At 43.4% G+C, this 23264-nt stretch overlaps 2 protein-coding genes across 6 annotated transcripts; both read right to left on the bottom strand.

The window, feature by feature from the left end:
• Positions 1 to 285: 285 nt before the first annotated feature.
• On the bottom strand, positions 286 to 21344 carry LOC109439923 (lithostathine). Of its 5 annotated transcripts, none has more exons than XM_074332246.1 (6): positions 3429 to 3483; positions 3046 to 3132; positions 1925 to 2043; positions 1580 to 1717; positions 845 to 962; positions 286 to 565 (listed from the first exon to the last, which is right to left on the bottom strand). In XM_074332246.1, the coding sequence occupies exons 2-6, from the start codon at positions 3119 to 3121 to the stop codon at positions 498 to 500; spliced, it is 519 nt and encodes a 172-aa protein (XP_074188347.1). In that variant the 5' UTR covers positions 3122 to 3132; positions 3429 to 3483; the 3' UTR covers positions 286 to 497. The 5 variants fall into 5 exon arrangements, with proteins under 5 accessions (XP_074188347.1, XP_074188348.1, XP_019574625.2 ...); XM_074332243.1 differs by lacking the exons at positions 286 to 565; positions 845 to 962; positions 1580 to 1717; ... (1 more) ...; positions 3046 to 3132; positions 3429 to 3483 and adding exons at positions 8770 to 9039; positions 9319 to 9445; positions 10055 to 10192; ... (1 more) ...; positions 13195 to 13281; positions 13577 to 13643; XM_074332247.1 differs by lacking the exons at positions 3046 to 3132; positions 3429 to 3483 and adding an exon at positions 21237 to 21334.
• On the bottom strand, positions 18906 to 20976 carry LOC109438900 (lithostathine). The gene is made up of 5 exons (XM_074333899.1): positions 20970 to 20976; positions 20542 to 20660; positions 20198 to 20335; positions 19462 to 19588; positions 18906 to 19183 (listed from the first exon to the last, which is right to left on the bottom strand). The coding sequence occupies exons 1-5, from the start codon at positions 20974 to 20976 to the stop codon at positions 19116 to 19118; spliced, it is 459 nt and encodes a 152-aa protein (XP_074190000.1). The 3' UTR covers positions 18906 to 19115.
• Positions 21345 to 23264: the final 1920 nt, after the last annotated feature.

Below are 23264 nucleotides of genomic sequence, written 5' to 3'. Positions count from 1 at the left end.
GTTCTGTTGTAATAACACGAGAGCCTAACAGCAATGCCACAAAGCCTCTCATGACACAACATCAGGAGGAAGGCACAACAGAGAGTGTTTTTCTCTGTACCCAACACAACCCCACAAACAGAGCATACATACTCGTACTCCCCAATACACACCAGTGGGGATGCACGTGTAGTCATTTCCCCAGGGGCCTGAATGAATGTGAACAAAGGCAAGATCTCAATTTTCTCCCATACCCACTTCTTCCTCAGAGTCTTACTCTGAGGCTGAAACACAAAAGCACACATGTATGGAGTAAAATGTTTATTATTATTCTTTGATTTCTCAGGCAATGAAACACAAAAAGCCTGAAATGAGACTGAGGATGAGGGAAAATCAGAAATAAGAGATCAGATTCGAGGGTGTGGGGAGAATATTCCCTTGCTGGGTGGGTCTTCTCAATTGGTCCCATGTTGACCATCAGCTGCATCCCAAATTCTGGTCTCTCACTCTCACCCCATCTAGGCCTCGAACTTGCAGATATAGGGTAACTTCTCATGACATTGATAATCTTTCCATTTCAGATATCCTGCAGAGAGAAAAGAGCTAAAGTGAATGGGGCTGATGGAGCTTGTGACCCAAAGGAGTGGCATCCCTGACTCTGGGTTTGGATTCATAGCCCCTCCCTCTTCTGCACCTGGGCCCACACTCTAGGGGAAGGAGACTCACATAAAGAAGAGATGGGAAGGGATGGAAGGAGATTAACCTACATTGCATTTCCTACCTCAGGAGGATTCCCTGAGGTCAGGCCCAGAAATGGGGGTTGGGGATGGAAAGGTTGGCCATAGTTTACTTCCCTCTTTCTTACCTGAGCTTGGTGACAGGCTCCCGCAGTCGCCAGGGTTTGAGATGGTGGAAGGATGTTCCTCCCAGGCTTCGTAATCCAGCATATCATTATTATTCCACTCCCATCCACCGGAATTCGGCTGAGAGCCCATAGAGAATGGAGCCAGGTGAGGAAAAATGGCCAATAGATTCTCCCTGAACAATCCCCTCAGCTGGATATCTGATCCCTTTCTCAGCATCATGACATTTGTTCTGCTCTTCCAGTTGTTGCCACAGAACTCTCCTCTGGGAAACTGTCCCTACCTCCTTGTTCCTCTTGGCAAATCCCAAAGCCAATAATCACTAAGAACAACCACTCAGTGTAATGTTACTGGCTGAACGAAAATTGGTGGTGCATTTGTAATCGATTATTCTTTGCGCCTTAAAGGCAATGTCAGTTCTGCTTCTTATCTTCATTTTGAATTCCTCAGCACAGGATGTGTAGACTCAATGAAGCCCAGAGCACAGATTACAAGGCACTATGAGTGAATTGTGTAAAAAAGCTTGACAAGAGGCAGATTAACTTCAACTGGAGATAAGCATCCTCCACAAAACTCATATCTTCAGCTCACCCCAAGGTCCTCCCTTTTCCCCACACATCCCTTCAATTCTCTGAGCTCCAAAACACTATAGGTATTTCCTGGGAAGGCACAGGGGACAGGAAGTGGGTCTGAGTATCCATAGCAGCGTCAGAGACATCAGAGAGATGTAATTGTACCTGTCTGGCATCATGGATCCCAATCCAGACGTTTGACTGGATGTTCAAATTGGTCTTGACAAGAGTGGCCAGGAAGGATGCCTCACCCGCACTGAGTACAGACACAAGGTTTCCTTTGGGTCGCTTCTGGCAGCTCATCTGTGTGGGGAAGGAAGAGATTGAGGAGGAGCTTGAGTTGTCATTGGGGAGGACACGGTTTAGGTAGGTGAGAAGAGGTGTTTGTGCAAAAGATGAGGGTGCCCATTGTTACCCTCAAAAAGTTTGCAGAATGGAGACCATGTTCTCTACCTCTGGTCTCAACTGTACTTCCCCCCCTCACTCCCAACTGCAAGTGCAACTACTCACAACAGCCTCTGGCCAGGATTTTGGCGTCCTAAACAAAGCATAGCAGTGGAAGCGATAACCATAGGAGCCTGTGGGACAATTTCTCCTCGGAGACTCAAGATTCTTCTCAGAGTCTTCACCTGGGTTGGAAGGAAACAAAGGAGAAGTATGGAGTGAAATAAAGAGGAGGTGTCATGTAGGCCATCATACAGGAGATCCAGCTCGCTGTGCCATGTGTCCTGTGACGCGGCCTTCGGGGTCTGTGCTCCCACTCCACATATAAGAATGCAGGATATGGCTAGGCCAAAAAGGAACACCCACGGAGCCATAGATGGGGTAGTCATATCACTATATTCTTGCTGGCGGCATCCGCGTCTCTGCAATCCGCTCTTGCTATCTCAGCCACCATCTTCTTGCTAGCCACCATTTTCTGCTAGCGTAGCCACAGCACATATATTAGTTGCCAATGGCTCACTGGTTACAGATGATGGCCAACTGGCCAGAGCTGATGGCCATTCAATCACAGTTGATGGCCATTTCCTACCTGAGCCAGCACCCTTCAACGTGAGGTCGAGAGCCTGGAAACTGCAATCCTGTCTCTGTCCCCACAGTGGGGTTTGGGGTTGGGAAGTAAACTTAGGGAAATATATATGAGGCCAAGACTTATGAAAATCACACCAAACTCTTCACTACATCTTACCATTGCCAGCACTTTCAGGATTACTTGATCTTGAACCAGCCCTATTTAATGAAGGACCATCTCTTTTCTTTCTACCCTTGCCCTTTATTCAAAAGTCCGACACTTCCCCCACTCTGAGCTGACTGCTCCCACACTGGATTCTCCACATTCTCCTTCCCGTTATCACATTACTGACCCTTCATGCTTCCTCTCTTCACCCTGCTAATGTAAATTAGAGCCCACACACAAAACAGAAATTATCTCATTTCGTTGTTAATGGACAATATAGTGCCTCCCACCATTAGTAACCCCAAAGGAAGCAGTGATGATGGAGGAATTGCAGGCAGTTTCCTTGTGTGAGGATATACCCACCATTGCCACATGCATCACACAGGAGGCTTCCTCCTCCTCTAGGCCTTGAGCATTCAGAGGGAACCTAGTGTTAGAGGCAGTGAAATCTCACCTTGCACCTGAGATAGAAGCATCAGGCAGGAGAGCAGCATCCAGGACATGCTGCGGAGGGCCATGGATGACAGCATCGTGTCCTTGACTTGAAGAAGCAATCAGAGATCATTAAAGAAGTGTGGTCAGAGAGAGTGCATGCAGAGAATCCTCTGTTCTCCCTCTTGCTTTTCCTTTGTCCCCTAGGAATGAATTGATCTTGGTGACATCCATCCCATTGTCTAGCTCTGCAAATACCTGGAGAATCTGTACACTCTACTCACCCAGAGACTTCCCAGAACCTCCTTAGCTTAGTCTCAGAGCTCCTATGATCTTAAGACTAGAATCGTCCTATAACATTCTCCCAAATATGTAGTATCTCATCTTCCCTCAGGACCTATTTACCTGTTCTGCAGGTATCTGCGATGGCTGATCAAATCAGAAAAGACCGGGCTTTTATAAGAAGATCAGAGGCGAGGGCACTGTAATGAATAACAGAAACGTGGCATCAGAATTGGGATCATGAGGAAGGGCTTGGCATTAGTTCAAGGACCTCTCACCATGGGGAGTAGACCCTTCCTGGCAATGGCTGGGAATTACCTCAGGTGTTACTTCTTTCCAGTTAGCAGGCCAGCACTTTCCTGAGAAACAAGTGAAGTTCGGACTTTCTCCTCCCATTCCGGGAATCCTTGTATTGGAAACTTCCGGGGATGAAGTTAGCCCAGTGGCACAAATTCTGACGTTACGTAGTTTGTAAAATATTGTGGCATTGGATAGATAAAATGTCAAAACTGTATTTTTGAGCTATCGGCTAAGAACTCACTCCTGTAGGCATATGTATAAATGTTTTAATTTTTCAGTACATGTATTGGTTTCTTTAAACATCTTAATATTAAATAAAAACAAATTAGAAAGTAAAAGTTGGGTGGGCATAAGAATTGGAATTATTGGTGAGAAGCAAGTATTCGTTGAGGAAAATGTAATAGCTGAAACCAAGGGAAGGAGCAATGGTTCAGGGTTGCGGTTGCAGCATTTTTAAAATCAATAGTCAAGCCAGGATTGTAAGGACAACAGATGAACAAACTTACCTTCCCCAGCCACCTCACTATGGGAAGACTGAGAAATAGTTCCTCATTCAGTTCAATTTTGAACTGGCAATTTGATACTTCAAAGTGGCATTCTCAGATTGTGATCTGTATTCGATGGTGGTCTTGAAGACACATTCAGGGAACCATATTGTTGCAATTTTCATAATTATAGCAAAGTGTTATTTGTCTTTTTATGCTGTGTTGACATTTGCACTGATGGGGCAAGAGCAAAGGTTGCCAAATTTTTGGGTCATCAACATTAATCAACGCAATCACATCACCTTTCGTTCTTCATATTAATACACTTTCGAGAAACAAAAAAATATAATCTCACTTCAAAGTGTCCTTGATGAGCTTGATAAAACAATCAAGATAATTAATTGTAGTAAATCTCAAACCTTTTAATATTCTGTATGACTAAATTGGAAGTCTGCATAATAAAATATAACGGTTATCCTGAGAAAAAACATTTGTAATGGTTTTCATCTGCAGTTTTCATGGAACGCAATTTCTACTTGAAAAATTGACTGAAATGTAAGCTTGTTATTTGCATATGGGAATTTTGTTGGCGGTTTTTAGAAAATGATCAAAGCGAGTTAGTAAATAATATTTTTCAAAACCCTGTTTTAATATCTAGAAACACACACACAAACACACACACACACACACAGGCGTGCAAGGATTGACAATTAAGTTCACAAACATGGTGCAAAGATGTTGCGAACCTTTTTTGATATGGGAGGGATTATTCACCATGAATTTGTACCAACTGGACACACAGTTAACCAAGTTTACTATTTGGAAGTGCTGAAAAGGCTGAGTGAAAAAGTTAGACGACCAGAACTTTTTGCCAACAATTCATGGCTCTTGCATCACGACAGTGCACCAATCACACAGCACAGTCTATGAGGGAGTTTTTAGCCAGTAAACAAATAACTGTATTGGAACACCCTCCCTACTCACCTGACCTGGCCCCCAATGACTTCTTTCTTTACCCGAAGATAAAGAAAATATTGAACAGAAGACATTTTGATGACATTCAGGACATCAAGGGTAATACGACGAGGGCTCTCAGGACATTCCAGAAAAAGAGCTCCAAAATTGCTTTGACAGGTGGACTAGGCACAGGCTCAGTGCATAGCTTCCCGAGGGAAGTACTTGGAAGGTGACCATAGTGATATTCAGCAATGCGTTATGGAGCACTTTTTCTAGGATGAGTTCACGAACTTAATTCTCAGAACTCGTTGTTCTCAAACCCAGTGAAAACTGGATAAATACAATGAGGGTCATGAGCAAATAGCCAACTGGACAACTGCTGGAAGTCTGGAGGACAGTACTAAGTCAGAAGCAGATATGGTCCCTGGGCTAACAGGTCAGTAGCCAAGGAAAGGAATCTACATCAGAAAACTAGCCAAGATCAGAATGAGAGCCTGAGACAGTTAAGTCTCGTTTACTGCAGTAGAATTCTGTGGGGATCCATTCCTGCCCACCTTCCCTAAGAACTGGGTTTCATCCGCAGGTCCTACTTAAGAGGTTAGCATAGCACCCATAATAATACTATGTGCATCAAACTTCTTGCCCGAGTTGATTGAACTACGGTGAACACCCAGTCCTAACGAGAATAATCATATATTCTCCTAAAAAGGAATTTGTTCAGTGAGAATATAACCTTTTGGGTCACTGGAGTGAAAAGTTTGGTAGAACTCTAATACTCTAATGAGTTAGCCGTGTTTGAACACCTCGCCTGTACCCTAAGGGCAAGGAAACTGATTGGTTGAAAGAGTATGAACAAAATCCAATGAGATAAAGAGGAAAAGGAGGAGAGAGTAACCTCACTTTCTGACTTTGTTCTTCCTTTTCCTGGGACTTCATGACACTCAGCTCTGTGCCCTGATCTTGGGTGCATTGAGGTAAATCCACGTCCTTCCAGAAACACCCTATTTTGCTTCATTGGGTTAGAATGCATATCAGGATCTAGCTAAGCCAACATAAATGAAGCCTGTGTCCTATCTCAGGCAAGATGCCTTTGAGCTGTCAGCAACCCAACAGGAGTATGGACTCTGAAGGAGGAAATTATTGGGGAGTCAGATATTGATCTAACACAAAGTTATAGCTACATTATTCCCCAAATAGAGGGGGAGTAGTTTCAATTAGAGAAAAATAAGAAATGACAAATATTAGGAGAGAGGGAAATATTTTATCCATTGTGTCAAGAGAAGGAGAGCTCTGGACTGCCTCAAAGGCATTAAATTATAACCTCATTATGAATCCATTTGCATTGCAGTTACTGTTACTCCCAGCATGAATCTGACAACATGACAGTTTTGCAGGAGCCAAACAAGGAAGAAAAAGAGGAAAACTGGGGGTCCCAGCTACTGGCAGGAATCTGATGAGCCATGTCAGTGGGATGTTATGAAAGTCTGCCCCTGGGAGGCATAAATACCCCTGGTCAGACCTTCCTCAGTGAGACTTGCTCTCAGAGTTCACCCACACTTCCCTCTCAGGTGTGTACTTTCATCTCAATAAACTTCCTGTGCTTTCTTGCATCTGTCTTGCTCTTGAAGTCTTTCTCTTGCGAAGACAAGAACCCGGGCACCACTGTTCCAGGTTGAGTCCTCTCTTGGACATCCTCCTGAGCCTCTCGCCACGATTAGACTGGGGTTGTGTATTTTTCAGAGGAAGACCAGAAAGATACACTGTCGTTCGTATCATAGTATAGCAAAGGTAGGTACCATCAAGGAGACTTAGCACTGTTGCTGTTGATTTTGCTCACCTGGTTGATGTAGTGTTGGTCAGGTTTCTCCACAGTAAAGTTATTCTTTTTTGAGTCCCTTTGGGTGCTTTACTCCTTGGAAGGAACTCACTGTCTACAGCCCGCCCTTAAAATGTGGGAAGTTATGCTCCCCCTCTGTGAATGTGGAACAACTCCATAAAGTATTTGTAATTCTTTCTGCATGAAGTATTGGTCATTTCTGGTTAATTAACATGTGAATATTAATATATAATATATGCATAGTTAATTTTATCAATGTTGGCTCATGGGTATTTGCATTGTACTTTGACTTCTAATCCAATAATACCTGATTTGTTTTATTGCTGAAATACTTCCAACTTTGGTCTTTGGGAGCTCTGTGAGCAAGATCCCATCCCCATCAATAGGTTTTTGTTTTTATAAACACGTCCTTAATTTATAGCATAACAAGATGCTCCAGGATCATTTTATATACTACCACCCCTGTCTTAGGGTTAACCATTTCTTCAATTAGCTCTGTTCCTTTTATTAGAGAATGCCATTAAAATTAAGATATGGCACATAGTTTCCCAGAGTTCCTGAATATTATGTTCTTCACCCCCCAGATTTATTGAGGTATAATTGAGGTAAAACACCAAAACTGTACATAATTAATGTGCACAATTTAGTATTTTGGACATATGTATAGACTCATGGTACTATCACCACAACCAAGGTAATAAATATATCCGTCACCTCTGAAAGTTTCCTTGTGTCCTGTTTTTCGTTTATGGGTTTTTCTTTTTGTGGTAACAACACTTAACATGAGATATATCCTCCTGAGAAACTTTGAGTGCACAATGCCTTCTGTTATGTACAGGCACTATGTTGTGCCTTAGATTCTGGAAGCATTTCCGGTTTCTCTTGATATGGTCATGGGATATATGTCCTTTATTCTTTTAATTTGGTGTAACACATTGATTGATTTGCATAGGTTGACTCACCCTTGCATCCCAGAAATACATCCCACTTGGTCATGTTGTATAAAGCTTTTAATGTTCTGTTGAAATTGATCTGCTAACATTTGTTGAAGGGTTCTGCATCTATATTTGTCAGGGACATGACATGAAGTTATTTTTTCCTTGTGGTGTCTTTAACCGGACAGATTTCAAAGTGGTTATTTTTCTGTCCACTGCAAGAATCTGTTGAGGTTTTCGGAAGTAACAGCCATGGATGCATGGAGACCTCCCTAAAATCTCAGCCTCCAGGAATTTCACACTCTTTAAAGCCAATACACACTTAGCATTCGGCAGCATGTGAAAATTACCATTAATGTCCCTAAGAGATTATGACTCTAACAGCTCCTGCTCCATGTTAGCAGAAATGAGATGGACGTTATGCATTCTGGAGTCTCTGCAGGTTTCAGGATTATATTAGTCCAGGAAAAGTTGTGGGTTTTGAAATGTTTTTTTTTTCTTTATTGTTTTAAGGAAGAGTGACAACTCCAAATGCTCCACATTTCAGCATTGTGACCAGAGTCCAAGTAATTAATGTCTTACTGTACTTTAATAAAAAACAGTATGGTACAAGCTAGATTACAAATTAAGAAAATAATTGATTCTTCATGCAAATACTTTCAGAAGTTCTGTTGTAATAACACGAGAGCCTAACAGCAATCCCACAAAGCCTCTCATGACACAACATCAGGAGGAAGGCACAACAGAGAGTGTTTTTCTCTGTACCCAACACAACCCCACAAACAGAGCATACATACTCGTACTCCCCAATACACTAGTGGGGATGCACGTGCAGTCATTTCCCCAGGGGCCTGAATGAAAGTGAACAAAGGCAAGATCTCAATTTTCTCCCATACCCACTTCTTCCTCAGAGTATTGCTATGAGGCTAAAACACGAAAGCACACATGTATGGAGTAAAATATTTATCATTATTCTTTGATTTCTCAGGCAATGAAACACAAAAAGCCTGAAATGAGACTGAGGATGAGGGAAAATCAGAAATAAGAGATCAGGATCGAGGGTGTGGGGAGAATATTCCCTTGCTGGGTGGGTCTTCTCCCATGTTGACCATGAACTGCATCCCAAATTCTGGTCTCTCACTCTCACGCCATCTAGGCCTCCAACTTGCAGATATAGGGTAACTTCTCATGACATTGATAATCTTTCCATTTCAGATATCCTGCAGAGAGAGAAGAGCTAAAGTGAATGGTGCTGATGGAGCTTGTGACCCAAAGGAATGGCATCCCTGACTCTGGGTTTGGATTCATAGACCCTCCCTCTTCTGCACCAGGGCCCACACTCTAGGGGATGGACACTCACATAAAGAAGAGATGGGAGGGGATGGAAGGAGATTAACCTACATTGCATTTCCTACTTCAGGAGGATTCCCTGAGGTCAGGCCCAGAAATGTGGGATGGGGATGGAAAGGTCGGCCATAGTTTACTTCCCTCTTTCTTACCTGAGCTTGGTGACAGGCTCCCACAGTAGCCAGGGTTTGAGATGGTGGAAGGATGTTTCTCCCAGGCTTCGTAATCCAGCACATCATTACTGATCCACGCCCATCCACCGGCATTTGGCCGATAGCCCTATAGAGAATGGAGCCAGGTGAGGAAAAATGGCCATTAGATTCTCCCTGAACAATCCCCTCAGCTGGATATCTGATCCCTTTCTCAGCATCATGACATTTGTTCTGCTCTTCCAGTTGTTGCCACAGAACTCTCCTCTGGGAAACTGTCCCTACCTCCTTGTTCCTCTTGGCAAATCCCAAAGCCAATAATCACTAAGAACAACCACTCAGTGTAATGTTACTGGCTGAACGAAAATTGGTGGTGCATTTGTAATCGATTATTCTTTGCGCCTTAAAGGCAATGTCGGTTCTGCTTCTTATCTTCATTTTGAATTCCTCAGCACAGGATGTGTAGACTCAATGAAGCTCAGAACACAGATTACAAGGCACTATGAATGAATTGTGTAAAAAAGCTTGACAAGAGGCAGATTAACTTCAACTGGAGATAAGCATCCTCCACAAAACTCATATCTTCAGCTCACCCCTAGGCCCTCCCTTTTCCCCACACATCCCTTCAATTCTCTGAGCTCCAAAACACTCTAGGTATTTCCTGGGAAGGCACAGGGGACAGGAAGTGGGTCTGAGTATCCATAGCAGCGTCAGAGACATCAGAGAGATGAAATTGTACCTCTGTGGGGTCATGGATCCCAATCCAGACGTTTGATTGGATGTTCAAATTGGTCTTGACAAGAGTGGCCAGGAAGGATGCCTCACCCGCACTGAGTACAGACACAAGGTTTCCTGTGGGTCGCTTCTGGCAGGCAATCTGTGTGGGGAATGAAGAGACTGAGGAGGACTTGAGATGTCACTGGAGAGGACACGGTTTAGGTAGGTGGGAAGAGGTGTTTGTGCAAAAGATGCAGATGCCCATTGTTACTGTCATGTGGGGAGTCATGTGGGGTCTCTGCTCCCGCTCCCCACATAAGAAAGAAGGATATGGTGAGGCCAAAAAGAACACCCACGGAGCCATAGATAGGGGAGTCATACCACTATATTCTCCCTGGTGGCTGGGTTGGAGACACAGAATGCAGGAGCCACACTATCCACAACTACTTTTCTCTGTCAACCAACCCCACTTGCTAGCTGCAATCCACCGTGCTAACTGCAATGTGCTCTTGCTAGCTGAGCCACCATCTTCTTGCTGGCTCCCATTTTCTGCTAGCGTACCCACAGCAGTTATATTAGTGGCCAATGGCTCACTGGTTACAGCTGATGGCCAACTAGCCACAGCTGATGGCCATCCAATCACATTAATGGCCATTTACTACCTGAACCAGCACCTGTCTATGTGAGGCCGAGAGCCTGGAAATTACTTTCTGGGGCTCTGTCCCCACACTCCACCCCTACAGGCTCTTGCCTCACAATCTACATAACAAGCATCTTCCGCAAGGGGCCCTGTGCGAGGAGCCTGGAGGTAAATGCAATATCCTGGACACAGCCAGGCTCTCTGGGCACAGCCAGGGTTTCTCAGGGCACCACCAGTCCTTCTGGGCACAGCCAGACTTCCTGGGCTTCTTAGGATACCACTAGTCTTCCCAGACACAGCCAGGGTTTCTCAGGGCACCACCAGTAATTCTGGGCACAGCCAGACTTACTGGGCTTCTTAGGGTACCACCAATCTTCCCGGACACAGCCAGGGTTTCTCAGGGCACGACCAGTACTTCTGGGCACAGTCAGACTTCCCAGACTCAGCCAGGGCTCTCAGGGCACTGCCACTCTCTCTGGGCTCAGCCAGACTTCCTGGGCTCAGCCAGGGCTCTCAGGGCACTGCCACACTCTCTGGGCCTCTCAGGGTACTGCCACTCTCTCTCTGGACACAGCCAGACTTCCCGGACTCAGCCAGGGCTCTCAGGGCACTGCCACTCTCTCTGGGCTCAGCCAGACTTCCTGGGCTCAGCCAGGGCTCTCAGGGCACTGCCACACTCTCTGGGCCTCTCAGGGTACTGCCACTCTCTCTCTGGACACAGCCAGACTTCCCGGACTCAGCCAGGGCTCTCAGGGCACTGCCACTCTCTCTGCGTCTCTCAGGGTACTGTGCTGGAACAACAGCGGCTCACAGTCAAGGTGCTTAATATTGTCGATGGCGGCTGGTTAAGACACAAAAGCAAACATCCAACAGTTCCACTACATGGTGGTATGTTTCCAAGCAAACAGTCAAGCTGTCCATTAAATTAGGGATGGAAGGCAATTCCCCATAGTCCATAGTCATTCGCCAGGGCTGTCCTGGGGGTGAGGGATGACCTGGACCTCACTCTCATGTCCCATGGAGGACTCAGCAAGCGTTTCCTCCTGTTACTACAAGTCCCACATCCGGGCTGCCTCAACAAGCACTTCCCAGCCCACAGGGCGGCAATGTCCTTCGCTTTCTCCATCTTATGCTGGTTGGGGAACCATCCACATCTTCCCACCCCTCCACGGGGGTCCAGCTCTCCGGCAGCTACTCCTCCTGGTCTTCCTGAGACTGAGTGTTCATGGGCATAAAACTGCTCCACTGCCCTTCGGAGAGCTTTGGCCGGCACCATACCCTGCTCGCTGTGCCATTTGTCATGCAGGGTGTCATGCAGGTACTCTGCTCCCGCTCCCTGCACAAGAACACAAGTGCCATGCGGGGCGGCCTGCGGGATCTCTGCTCCTGCTCCCCACATAAGAATGCAGGATATGGTGAGGCCAAAAAGGAACACCCATGGAGCCATAGATGGGGAGTCATATCACTATAGTCTCACTGGCAACATCCGCGTCTCTGCAATCCGCTCTTGCTAGCTCAGCAACCATCTTCTTGCTAGCTTCCATTTTCTGCTAGCGTAGCGATGCGGTTATATTAGTGGCCAATGGCTCACTGGTTACAGCTGACTGACAATTAGCCACAGCTGATGGCCATCCCATCACAGTTGATGGCCACTTACTACCTGAGCCAGCACTTGTCTATGTGAGGCTGAGACCCTGGAAACTACTTTCTGGGGCTCTGTCCCCACAGTTACCCTCAAAAAGTCTACAGAGTGGAGACCACGTTATCTCCCGCTGGTCTCAATTGTAATTTCCCCTCTCATTCCCAACTGCAAGTGCAACTACTCACATAAGCGTCTGGCCAGGATTTTGGTGTCATAAACAAAGCATAGCAGTGGAAGTGATAAGCATAGGAGCCTGCGGGACAACTGTTCCTCGGAGACTCAATTTTCCTCTCAGAGTCTTCACCTGGGTTGGAAGGAAACAAAGGAGAAGGATGGAGTGAAATAAGAGTGGGGTTTGGGGTTGGGAAGTAACCTTAGGGAAATATATATGAGGCCAAGACTTATGAAAATCACACCAAACTCTTCACTACCTCTTACCAATGCCAGCACTTTCAGGATTACTTGATCTTGAACCAGCCCCATTTAATGAAGGACCATCTCTTTTCTTTCTACCCTTGCCCTTTATTCAAAAGTCCGACACTTCCCCCACTCTGAGCTGACTGCTCCCACACTGGATTCTCCACATTCTCCTTCCCGTTGTCTCATTACTGACCCTTCATGCTTCCCCTCTTCACCCTGCTAATGTAAATTAGAGCCCACACACAAAACAGAAATTATCTCATTTCGTTGTTAATGGACAATATAGTGCCTCCCACCACTAGTAACCCCAAAGGAAGCAGTGATGATGGAGGAATTGCAGGCAGTTTCCTTGTGTGAGGATATACCCACCATTGCCACATGCATCACACAGGAGGCTTCCTCCTCCTCTTGGCCATGAGCATTCAGAGGGAACCTAGTGTTAGAGGCAGTGAAATCTCACCTTGCACCTGAGATAGAAGCATCAGGCAGGAGAGCAGCACCCAGGACATGCTGCGGAGGGCCATGGATGACAGCATCATGTCCTTGACTTGAAGAAGCAATCAGAGATCATTAAAGAAGTGTGGTCAGAGAGAGTGCATGCAGAGAATCCTCTGTTCCCCTCTTTCTTTTCCTTTGTCCCCTAAGAATGAATTGATCTTGGTGACATCCATCCCATTGTCTAGCTCTGCAAATACCTGGAGAATCTGTACACTCTACTCACCCAGAGACTTCCCAGAACCTCTTTAGCTTAGTCTCAGAGCTCCTATGATCTTAAGACTAGAATCATCCTATAACATTCTCCCAAATATGTAGTATCTCTTCTTCCCTCAGGACCTATTTACCTGTTCTGCAGGTATCTGCGATGGCTGATCAAATCAGAAAAGACCGGGCTTTTATAAGAAGATCAGAGGGAAGGGCACTGTAATGCATAATACAAATGTATCATCAAGACTGGTATCATGAGAAAGGGCTTGGCATTAGTTCAAGGACCTCTCATCATGGGGAGTAGACCCTTCCTGGCAATGGCTGGGAATTACCTCAGGTGTTACTTCTTTCCAGTTAGCAGGCCAGCACTTTCCTGAGAAACAAGTGAAGTTCAGACTTTCTCCTCCCACGCCGGGAATCCTTGTATTGGAAACTTCCAGGGATGAAGTTAGCCCGGTGGCACAAATTCTGACGTTACGTAGTTTATAAAATATTGTGGCATTGGATAGATAAAATGTCAAAACTGTATTTTTGAGCTATCAGCTAAGAACTCACTCCTGTCGGCACATGTATAAATGTTTTAATTTTTCTGTACATGTATTTGTTTCTTTAAACATCTTAATATTAAATAAAAACAAATTAGAAAGTAAAAGTTGGGTGGGCATAAGAATTGGAATTATTGGTGAGAAGCAAGTATTCGTTGAGGAAAATGTAATAGCTGAAACCAAGGGAAGGAGCAATGGTTCAGGGTTGCGGTTGCAGCATTTTTAAAATCAATAGTCAAGCCAGGATTGTAAGGACAACAGATGAACAAACTTACCTTCCCCAGCCACCTCACTATGGGAAGACTGAGAAATAGTTCCTCATTCAGTTCAATTTTGAACTGGCAATTTGATACTTCAAAGTGGCATTCTCAGATTGTGATCTGTATTCGATGGTGGTCTTGAAGACACATTCAGGGAACCATATTGTTGCAATTTTCATAATTATAGCAAAGTGTTATTTGTCTTTTTATGCTGTGTTGACATTTGCACTGATGGGACAAGAGCAAAGGTCTCCAAAAGTTTTGGGTCATCAACATTAGTCAACACAATCACATCACCCTGCGTTCTTCATACTAATATACTTTCGAGAAACAAAAAAATATAATCTCACTTCAAAATGTCCTTGATGAGCTTGATGAAACAGTCAAGATAAGTAATTTTAGTAAATCTCAAACCTTTTAATATTCTGTATGACTAAATTGGAAGTCTGCATAATAAAATATAACGGTTATCCTGAGAAAAAACATTTGTAATGGTTTTCATCTGCAGTTTTCATGGAACGCAATTTCTACTTGAAAAATTGACTGAAATGTAAGCTTGTTATTTGCATATGGGAATTTTGTTGGCGGTTTTTAGAAAATGATCAAAGCGAGTTAGTAAATAATATTTTTCAAAACCCTGTTTTAATATCTAGAAACACACAGACACACACACACACACACAGGCGTGCAAGGATTGACAATTAAGTTCACAAACATGGTGCAAAGATGTTGCGAACCTTTTTTGATATGGGAGGGATTATTCACCATGAATTTGTACCAACTGGACACACAGTTAACCAAGTTTACTATTTGGAAGTGCTGAAAAGGCTGAGTGAAAAAGTTAGACGACCAGAACTTTTTGCCAACAATTCATGACTCTTGCATCACGACACTGCACCAGCTCACAGACACTGTCTGTGAGGGAGTTTTCAGCCAGTAAACAAATAACTGTATTGAAAAACGCTCCCTACTCACCTGATCTGGTCCCCAATGACTTCTTTCTTTACCCGAAGATAAAGAAAATATTGAACAGAAGACATTTTGATGACATTCAGGACATCAAGGGTAATACGACGAGGGCTCTCAGGACATTCCAGAAAAAGAGCTCCAAAATTGCTTTGACAGGTGGACTAGGCACAGGCTCAGTGCATAGCTTCCCAAGGGGAGTACTTGGAAGGTGACCATAGTGATATTCAGCAATGCGTTATGGAGCACTTTTTCTAGGATGAGTTCGCGAACTTAATTCTCAAGCCTCGTTGTTCTCAAGCCCAGTGAAACCTGGATAAATACAATGAGGGTCATGAGCAAATAGCCAACTGGACAACTGCTGGAAGTCTGGAGGACAGTACTAAGTCAGAAGCAGATATGGTCCCTGGGCTAACAGGTCAGTAGCCAAGGAAAGAAATCTATGTCAGAAAACTAGCCAAGATCAGAATGAGAGCCTGAGACAGTTAAGTCTCGTTTACTGCAGTAGAATTCTGTGGGGATCCATTCCTGCCCACCTTCCCTAAGAACTGGGTTTCATCCGCAGGTTCTACTTAAGAGGTTAGCATAGCACCCATAATAATACTATGTGCATCAAACTTCTTGCCCGAGTTGATTGAACTACGGTGAACACTCAGTCCTAACGAGAATAATCATATATTCTCCTGAAAATGAATTTGTTCAGTGAGAATATAACCTTTTGGGTCACTGGAGTGAAAAGTTTTGTAGAACTCTAATACTCTAATGAGTTAGCCGTGTTTGACCACCTCGCCTGTACCCTAAGGGCAAGGAAACTGATTGGTTGAAAGAGTATGAACAAAATCCAATGAGACAAAGAGAGGAAAAGGAGGAGAGAGTAACCTCACTTTCTGACTTTGTTCTTCCTTTTCCTGGGACTTCATGACACTCAGCTCTGTGCCCTGATCTTGGGTGCATTGAGGTAAATCCACGTCCTTCCAGAAACACCCCATTTTGCTTCATTGGGTTAGAATGCATATCAGGATCTAGCTAAGCCAACATAAATGAAGCCTGTGTCCTATCTCAGGCAAGATGCCTTTGAGCTGTCAGCAACCCAACAGGAGTATGGACTCTGAAGGAGGAAATTATTGGGGAGTCAGATATTGATCTAACTCAAAGTTATAGCTACATTATTCCCCAAATAGAGGGGGAGTAGTTTCAATTAGAGAAAAATAAGAAATGACAAATATTAGGAGAGAGGGAAATATTTTATCCACTGTGTCAAGAGAAGGAGAGCTCTGGACTGCCTCAAAGGCATTAAATTATAACCTCATTATGAATCCATTTGCATTGCAGTTACTATGACTCCCAGCATGAATCTGACAACATGACAGTTTTGCAGGAGCCAAACAAGGAAGAAAAAGAGGAAAACTGGGGGTCACAGCTACTGGCAGGAATCCGATGAGCCATGTCAGTGGGATGTTATGAAAGTCTGCCCCTGGGAGGCATAAATACCCCTGGTCAGACCTTCCTCAGTGAGACTTGCTCTCAGAGTTCACCCACACTTCCCTCTCAGGTGTGTACTTTCATCTCAATAAACTTCCTGTGCTTTCTTGCATCTGTCTTGCTCTTGAAGTCTTTTTCTTGTGAAGACAAGAACCCGGGCACCACTGTTCCAGGTTGAGTCCTCTCTTGGACATCCTCCTGAGCCTCTCGCCATGATTAGACTGGATTTGTGTATTTTGCAGAGGAAGACCAGAAAGATACACTGTCGTTCGTATCATAGTATAGCAAAGGTAGGTACCATCAAGGAGACTTAGCACTGTTGCTGTTGATTTTGCTCACCTGGTTGATGTAGTGTTGGTCAGGTTTCTCCACAGTAAAGTTATTCTTTTTTGAGTCCCTTTGGGTGCTTTCCTCCTTGGAAGGAACTCACTGTCTACAGCCTGCACTTAAAATGTGGGAAGTTATGCTCCCCCTCTGTGAATGTGGAACAACTCCATAAAGTATTTGTAATTCTTTCTGCATGAAGTATTGGTCATTTCTGGTTAATTAACATGTGAATATTAATATATAATATATTCATAGTTAATTTTATCAATGTTGACTCATGGGTATTTGCATTGTACTTTGACTTCTAATCCAATAATACCTGATTTGTTTTATTGCTGAAATACTTCCAACTTTGGTCTTTGGGAGCTCAGTGAGCAAGATCCCATCCCCATCAATAGGTTTTTGTTTTTATAAACACGTCCTTAATTTATAGCATAACAAGATGCTCCAGGATCATTTTATATACTACCACCCCTGTCTTAGGGTTAACCATTTCTTCAAGAAGCTCCTGTTCCTTTTATTGAAGAATTCCATTAAAACTAAGATATGGCACACGGTTTCCCAGAGTTCCTGAATATTATGTCCTCCACCTCCCAGATTTTTTGAGGTATAATTGAGGTAAAACACAAAAAGTGCACATAATTAATGTGCACAATTTAGTATTTTGGACATAAGTGTAGACTCATGGTTCTATCACCGCAACCAAGGTAATAAATATAATCGTCACCTCTGAAAGTTTCCTTGTGTCCTGTTTTTTGCTTATGGGTTTTTCTTTTTGTGGTAACAACACTTAACATGAGATATATCCTCCTGAGAAACTTTGAGTACATAATACCTTCTGTTAAGTACAGGCACTATGTTGTACCTTAGATTCTGGAAGCATTTCCGGTGTCTCTTGATATGATCATGGGATTTTGTACTTTATTCTTTTAACTTGGTGTTACACATTGATTTGCATATGTTGAATCACCTTTGCATCCCAGAAATACATCCCACTTGGTCATGTTGTATGAAGCTTTTAATGTTCTGTTGAAATTGGTTTGCTGACATTTGTTGAAGGGTTCTGCATCTATATTTGTCAGAGACATGACATGAAGTTTTTTCCTTGTGGTGTCTTTATCTGGACACATTTCAAAGTGATTATTTTTCTGTTCATCGCAGGAATCTGGTGGAGTTTCCAGAAAAGCCATGATGCATAGAGATCTCCTTAAAATCTCAGCCTCCAGGAATTTCACACTCTTTAAAGCCAATACACACTTAGCATTCAGCAGCTTGTGAAAATTACCATTAATGTCCCTAAGAGATTATGACTCTAACAGCTCCTGCTCCATGTTAGCAGAAATGAGATGGACGCTATGCATTCTGGAGTCTCTGCAGGTTTCAGGATTATATTAGTCCAGGAAAAGTTGTGGGTTTTGAAATGTTTCTTTTTTTCTTTATTGTTTTAAGGAAGAGTGACAACTCCCAATGCTCCACATTTCAGCATTGTGACCAGAGTGCAAGTAATTAATGTCTTACTGTACTTTAATAAAAAACAGTATGGTACAAGCTAGATTACAAATTAAGAATAGAATTGATTCTTCATGCAAATACTTTCAGAAGTTCTGTTGTAATAACACGAGAGCCTAACAGCAATGCCACAAAGCCTCTCATGACACAACATCAGGAGGAAGGCACAACAGAGAGTGTTTTTCTCTGTACCCAACACATCCCCACAAACAGAGCATACATACTCGTACTCCCCAATACACTAGTGGGGATGCACGTGCAGTCATTTCCCCAGGGGCCTGAATGAAAGTGAACAAAGGCAAGATCTCAATTTTCTCCCATACCCACTTCTTCCTCAGAGTATTGCTATGAGGCTAAAACACGAAAGCACACATGTATGGAGTAAAATATTTATCATTATTCTTTGATTTCTCAGGCAATGAAACACAAAAAGCCTGAAATGAGACTGAGGATGAGGGAAAATCAGAAATAAGAGATCAGATTCGAGGGTGTGGGGAGAATATTCCCTTGCTGGGTGGGTCTTCTCAATTGGTCCCACGTTGACCATCAGCTGCATCCCAAATTCTGGTCTCTCACTCTCACCCCATCTAGGCCTCGAACTTGCAGATATAGGGTAACTTCTCATGACATTGATAATCTTTCCATTTCAGATATCCTGCAGAGAGAGAAGAGCTAAAGTGAATGGGGCTGATGGAGCTTGTGACCCAAAGGAATGGCATCCCTGACTCTGGGTTTGGATTCATAGCCCCTCCCTCTTCTGCACCTGGGCCCACACTCTAGGGGATGGACACTCACATAAAGAAGAGATGGGAGGGGATGGAAGAAGATTAACCTACATTGCATTTCCTACCTCAGGAGGATTCCCTGAGGTCAAGCCCAGAAATGTGGGATGGGGATGGAAAGTTGGGCATAGTTTGCTTCCCTCTTTCTTACCTGAGCTTGGTGACAGGCTCCCACAGTAGCCAGGGTTTGAGATGCTGCAAGGATTTTTCTCCCAGGCTTCGTAATCCAGCACATCATCATTACTCCACACCCATCCACCGGCATTTGGCACATAGCTCTATAGAGAATGGAGCCAGGTGAGGAAAAATGGCCATTAGATTCTCCTTGAATAACCCTCTCAGCTGGATATCTGATCCCTTTCTCAGCATCATGACATTTGTTCTGCTCTTCCAGTTGTTGCCACAGAACTCTCCTCTGGGAAACTGTCCCTACCTCCTTGTTCCTCTTGGCAAATCCCAAAGCCAATAATCACTAAGAACAACCACTCAGTGTAATGTTACTGGCTGAACGAAAATTGGTGGTGCATTTGTAATCGATTATTCTTTGCACCTTAAAGGCAATGTCAGTTCTGCTTCTTATCTTCATTTTGAATTCCTCAGCACAGGATGTGTAGACTCAATGAAGCTCAGAACACAGATTACAAGGCACTATGAATGAATTGTGTAAAAAAGCTTGACAAGAGGCAGATTAACTTCAACTGGAGATAAGCATCCTCCACAAAACTCATCTCTTCAGCTCACACCAAGGCCCTCCCTTTTCCCCACACATCCCCTCAATTCTCTGAGCTCCAAAACACTCTAGGTATTTCCTGGGAAGGCACAGGGGACAGGAAGTGGGTCTGAGTATCCATCACAGCATCAGAGACATCAGAGAGATGAAATTGTACCTCTGTGGGGTCATGGATCCCAATCCAGACGTTTGATTGGATGTTCAAATTGTTCTTGACAAGAGTGGCCAGGAAGGATGCCTCACCCGCACTGAGTACAGACACAAGGTTTCCTGTGGGTCGCTTCTGGCAGGCAATCTGTGTGGGGAAGGAAGAGACTGAGGAGGAGCTTGAGATGTCATTGTGGAGGACACGGTTTAGGTAGGTGGGAAGAGGTGTTTGTGCAAAAGATGAGGGTGCCCATTGTTACCCTCAAAATGTCTGCAGAATGGAGACCATGTTCTCTCCCTCTGGTCTCAACCGTACTTCCCCTCTCATTACCAACTGCAAGTGCAACTACTCACATCAGCTTCTGTCCAGGATTTTGGCGTCCTAAACAAAGCATAGCAATGGAAGCGATATGCATAGGAGCCTGCAGGACAACTGCTTCTCGGAGACGCAAGTTTGCTCTCAGGGTCTTGACCTGGGTTTTAAGGAAACAAAGGAGAAGGATGGAGTGAAATAAGAGTGGCGTTTGGGGTTGGGACATAACATTAGAGAAATATGTATGACGCCAGGACTTATGAAAATGACACCAAACTCTTCACTACCTCTTACCATTGCCAGCACTTATAGGATTACTTGATCTTGAATCAGCCCCATTTAATGAAGGACCATCTCTTTTCTTTCTACCTTTGTCCTTTATTCAAAAGTCCGACACTTCCCCCACTCTGAGCTGACTGCTCCCACACTGGATTCTCCACATTCTCCTTCCCGTTATCACATTACTGACCCTTCATGCTTCCTCTCTTCACCCTGCTAATGTAATTTAGAAACCACTCACAAAATGGAAATTACCTCATTTCATTGTTAATGGACAATATAGTGCCTCCCACCATTAGTAACCCCAAAGGAAGCAGTGATGATGGAGGAATTGCAGGCAGTTTCCTTGTGTGAGGATATACCCACCATTGCCACATGCATCACACAGGAGGCTTCCTCCTCCTCTAGGCCTTGAGCATTCAGAGGGAACCTAGTGTTAGAGGCAGTGAAATCTCACCTTGCACCTGAGATAGAAGCATCAGGCAGGAGAGCAGCATCCAGGACACGCTGCGGAGGGCCATGGATGACAGCATCGTGTCCTTGACTTGAAGAAGCAATCAGAGATCATTAAAGAAGTGTGGTCAGAGAGAGTGCATGCAGAGAATCCTCTGTTCTCCCTCTTGCTTTTCCTTTGTCCCCTAGGAATGATTGATCTTGGTGACATCCATCCCATTGTCTAGCTCTGCAAATACCTGGAGAATCTGTACACTCTACTCACCCAGAGACTTCCCAGAACCTCCTTAGCTTAGTCTCAGAGCTCCTATGATCTTAAGACTAGAATTGTCCTATAACATTCACCCAAATATGTAGTATCTCATCTTCCCTCGGTCCTATTTACCTGTTCTGCAGGTATCTGCGATGGCTGATCAAATCAGAAAAGACCGGGCTTTTATAAGATCAGAGGGAAGGGCACTGTAATGAATAACACAAATGTGTCATCAAGACTGGTATCATGATGAAGGGCTTGGCATTGGTTCAAGGAGCTTCTCACCATGGGGAGTAGACCCTTCCTGGCGATGGCGGGGAATTACCTCAGGTGTTACTTCTTTCTTGTTAGCTGGTCAGCACTTTCCTGAGAAACAAGTGAAGTTTGGACTTTCTCCTCCCATTCCCGGTATCTTTGTGTTGGAAACTTCCGGGGATGAAGGTAGCCCTGTAGCACAAATTCTTACATTACATAGTTTATAAAATATTGTGGCATTGGATAGATAAAATGTCAAAAATGTATTTTTGAGTTATTTGCTAAGAACTCACTCCTTTCGGCATACGTATAAATGTTTTATTTTCAGTATATGTGTTTGTTTCTTTAAACCTCGTAAGACTGAATAAAAAACAAATTAGTAAGTTAAAATTTTGTGAGTAGAAGAATTGGAATTGCTGGTGAGAAGCAGGTATGTGTTGAGGAAAAAGTAGGAACTGAAATCAAGTGAAGGAACAATGTTTAAGGGTTGCAGTATTCTTATAAATTAATAGTCAAGCCAGGATTGTGAGGAAAAACAGATTAACAAACTGGCTTTCCCCAGCCATCTCAATGTGGGAAGACTGAGAAATAGTTCAGTTCAGTTCTGAACTGGCAATTTTATACCTGAAGTAGACATTCTCAGATTGTTATCTGTAATTGATTGGGTCTTCAAGACACTTTCAGGGAACCGTGTGGTTGTAATTTTTATAATTATACCAAAGTGTTATTTGTCTTTTTGTACTTTGTTGACATTTTCACTGATGGGACAAGAGCAAAGGTTGGTAAAAGTGCTGGTGTGTCAGCATTAATCAACACAGTGGCATCAACCTGTGTTCTTCATGTTAATACACTTGGGAGAAACCAAAAAATATAATTTTACTTAAAAATGTCCTTGATGAGCTAGATGAAATAGTAAAGATAACAACTTTTAGTAAATCTCAAACTTTTAATATTCTGTATGACTAAATTGGAAGTCTGCATAATAAAGTATAATGGTTGTCCTGAGAAAAAGCATTTGTAATGGTTTTAATCTACAGTTCATGAAACTGAATTCTTGCTTGAAAAATCGACTGAGTGATAAGCTTGTTATTTTGCTATGGGCATTTTGTTGACAGTTTTTTGAAATGCTCAAAGCAACTTAGTAAATGAATATTTTAAAGACCCTGTTTTAATGTCTGTATATATATTTATATGTATATATATATATATATATATATATATATATATATAGCATATGAATAAAACATCTTTGTATGTAAATGCATCAATAAATCAACAAACAACAAGTGCTGGTGATGATGTGGAGAAAAGGAAACCCTAGTGCACTGTTGGTAGGATTGCAGATTGGTGCACCACTATGGAAATCAATATGGAGGTATATAAAAAACTGGAAAAGGAACTACCTTATGACCCAGCAATTCCATTTTTTTATCTATCCAGAGAAATCAAAGACACTAATTTGAAAAAAATATATATGCACCCCTATGTTTATTACAGCACTATTCACTATAGCCAAGACATAGA

The sequence above is a fragment of the Rhinolophus sinicus genome, linkage group LG05 (genome assembly GCF_036562045.2).
Source record: "Rhinolophus sinicus isolate RSC01 linkage group LG05, ASM3656204v1, whole genome shotgun sequence".
In the NCBI taxonomy this organism is placed as follows: Eukaryota; Metazoa; Chordata; class Mammalia; order Chiroptera; family Rhinolophidae; genus Rhinolophus; species Rhinolophus sinicus.
This window is presented reverse-complemented; position numbering and strand designations above follow the sequence as displayed.

Bases quoted from the DNA above. Each gene is read 5' to 3' on its own strand.
- LOC109438900 (XM_074333899.1), bottom strand. The intron at 20,336-20,541 runs GTGAGTAGTTGC...TTCCCCACACAG, and splicing joins AATCCTGGACAGAAGCTGAT to ATTGCCTGCCAGAAGCGACC. The intron at 19,589-20,197 runs GTACAATTTCAT...CATTCTCTATAG, and splicing joins GGATCCATGACCCCACAGAG to AGCTATGTGCCAAATGCCGG.
- LOC109439923 (XM_074332243.1), bottom strand. From the start codon at position 13,273: ATGATGCTGTCATCCATGGCCCTCCGCAGCATGTCCTGGGTGCTGCTC. The intron at 9,446-10,054 runs GTACAATTTCAT...CATTCTCTATAG, and splicing joins GGATCCATGACCCCACAGAG to GGCTATCGGCCAAATGCCGG. The intron at 9,040-9,318 runs GTAAGAAAGAGG...CTCTCTCTGCAG, and splicing joins GAGCCTGTCACCAAGCTCAG to GATATCTGAAATGGAAAGAT.